The sequence below is a fragment of the Elephantulus edwardii genome, unplaced genomic scaffold (assembly GCF_000299155.1).
Source record: "Elephantulus edwardii isolate Elephantulus edwardi_28Jun2011 unplaced genomic scaffold, EleEdw1.0 scaffold07696, whole genome shotgun sequence".
NCBI lineage: Eukaryota > Metazoa > Chordata > Mammalia > Macroscelidea > Macroscelididae > Elephantulus > Elephantulus edwardii.
This window is the reverse complement of record NW_006407446.1, coordinates 1-1,175: the sequence shown is the minus strand read 5'-3', so window position 1 is coordinate 1,175 and position 1,175 is coordinate 1. Positions and strand designations below refer to the sequence as shown.

At 53.6% G+C, this 1,175-nt stretch overlaps 1 protein-coding gene across 1 annotated transcript; it reads right to left on the bottom strand.

The window, feature by feature from the left end:
- Positions 1-168: 168 nt before the first annotated feature.
- LOC102866226 (protein TBRG4-like) lies at positions 169-1,106 on the bottom strand (the record flags this gene model as incomplete). The annotated part of the gene is made up of 3 exons (XM_006903567.1): positions 169-295; positions 389-500; positions 861-1,106. Coding segments are annotated over 3 exons (485 nt in total), but the record flags the coding sequence as incomplete, so codon positions are not given.
- Between the last annotated feature and the right edge of the window lie 69 nt (positions 1,107-1,175).

The following is a 1,175-nucleotide window of genomic DNA, read 5'->3' as shown; positions in this document are numbered from 1 at the left end:
CTGACTATCATCTCAGGGAGGTGAGAGCTGGGCCTGACTTGTGCTTAAATCCCGAGCTAGGGTAGGAGGGAAGGTAGCCAAATACAGAGGCACAACTATGAGGCTGTGGCTGCTGCTCTGAGGCCTTCATGCTGCAGTCACCCTCACCCAGGTCCTGGTCCACCTCACCGCAGAACTCACGTCTACAACCAAGAAGCCAGCAGCTAGCACATGGCGCCGAGCCAGGAAGAAGCGACCCAGCAAGTCCTTGCTTCGGCTATTGAAGTTGGAAAATTCCCAGCACAGGAAAGCCAGCCTGGGAGGAGGAAGGAACAGATGAAAGTCTGTTCTTCCCGATCTCTAAGGAGGGCCACAACCACTTCTGGACACCTACCACCTGGACACCTACCTCTTGGCCCCAGAGGGCAGCTGTTGGCTCCCAGCTGGTTGGGTGAGATGAGGTGCAACAAAGTCCCTCAGGGTTAGAAACTGGCCCCCACTGTCCAGTAGCACCTCAGCGTCTGGGTGTGGGAGATAAAACCCGTTGAATGACATCCCTTGGAACAGCAGCTAAAAAGGAAGCCCTACACTTACCTCCCCAGGGCTGGGCAGAGACCAGGGAGATATAATGGGGAAGGTCACACCATGTGGAGGAGCTCCAGAGTCTCAGGGTGCCCAGGAAGGGAATGCAGGTAACCCTGTGGCATCTACATTGTTATTTGCACAAGACAGGAAAAGGATGAGGCCCTAAGCAAAAATGCTGGCCAACTGTGCCCAGTCTACACAGAAGGCAGTGATCAGAGCAAAAGGAGCTGCAGAACTCTTGGAGGGACAGCGAGTCTCAGAGATCAGCCCCTACATCATCAGGAGGGAGTCCTTACCCAGGACCCAGCCATACTGTGTGGCCACTGCAAAGCAGCCCTTGTTGTCATTTCCCAGCAGTCCTTTCAGAGTCTCTTGTAGTTCCATCTGCAAAGGGGTCATCTTCTTTTCAAGAGCAATGGTCCTGGGGAGCAATGCCAAAGCTGGCAAAAGAGGGCCAGGATACTCTGGATGCTCCAGCTGGGCTGTAGCACTTATTTGCAGCAGCTTCTGAAAGGTATTCCGATCCTTCAGAGACTCTTCACCTAAAGGGCCGGGTAAGAATGAGGGAAAATAAATGCAGAGACTCAAATTGCTCATCCAGGCCAGTGGCA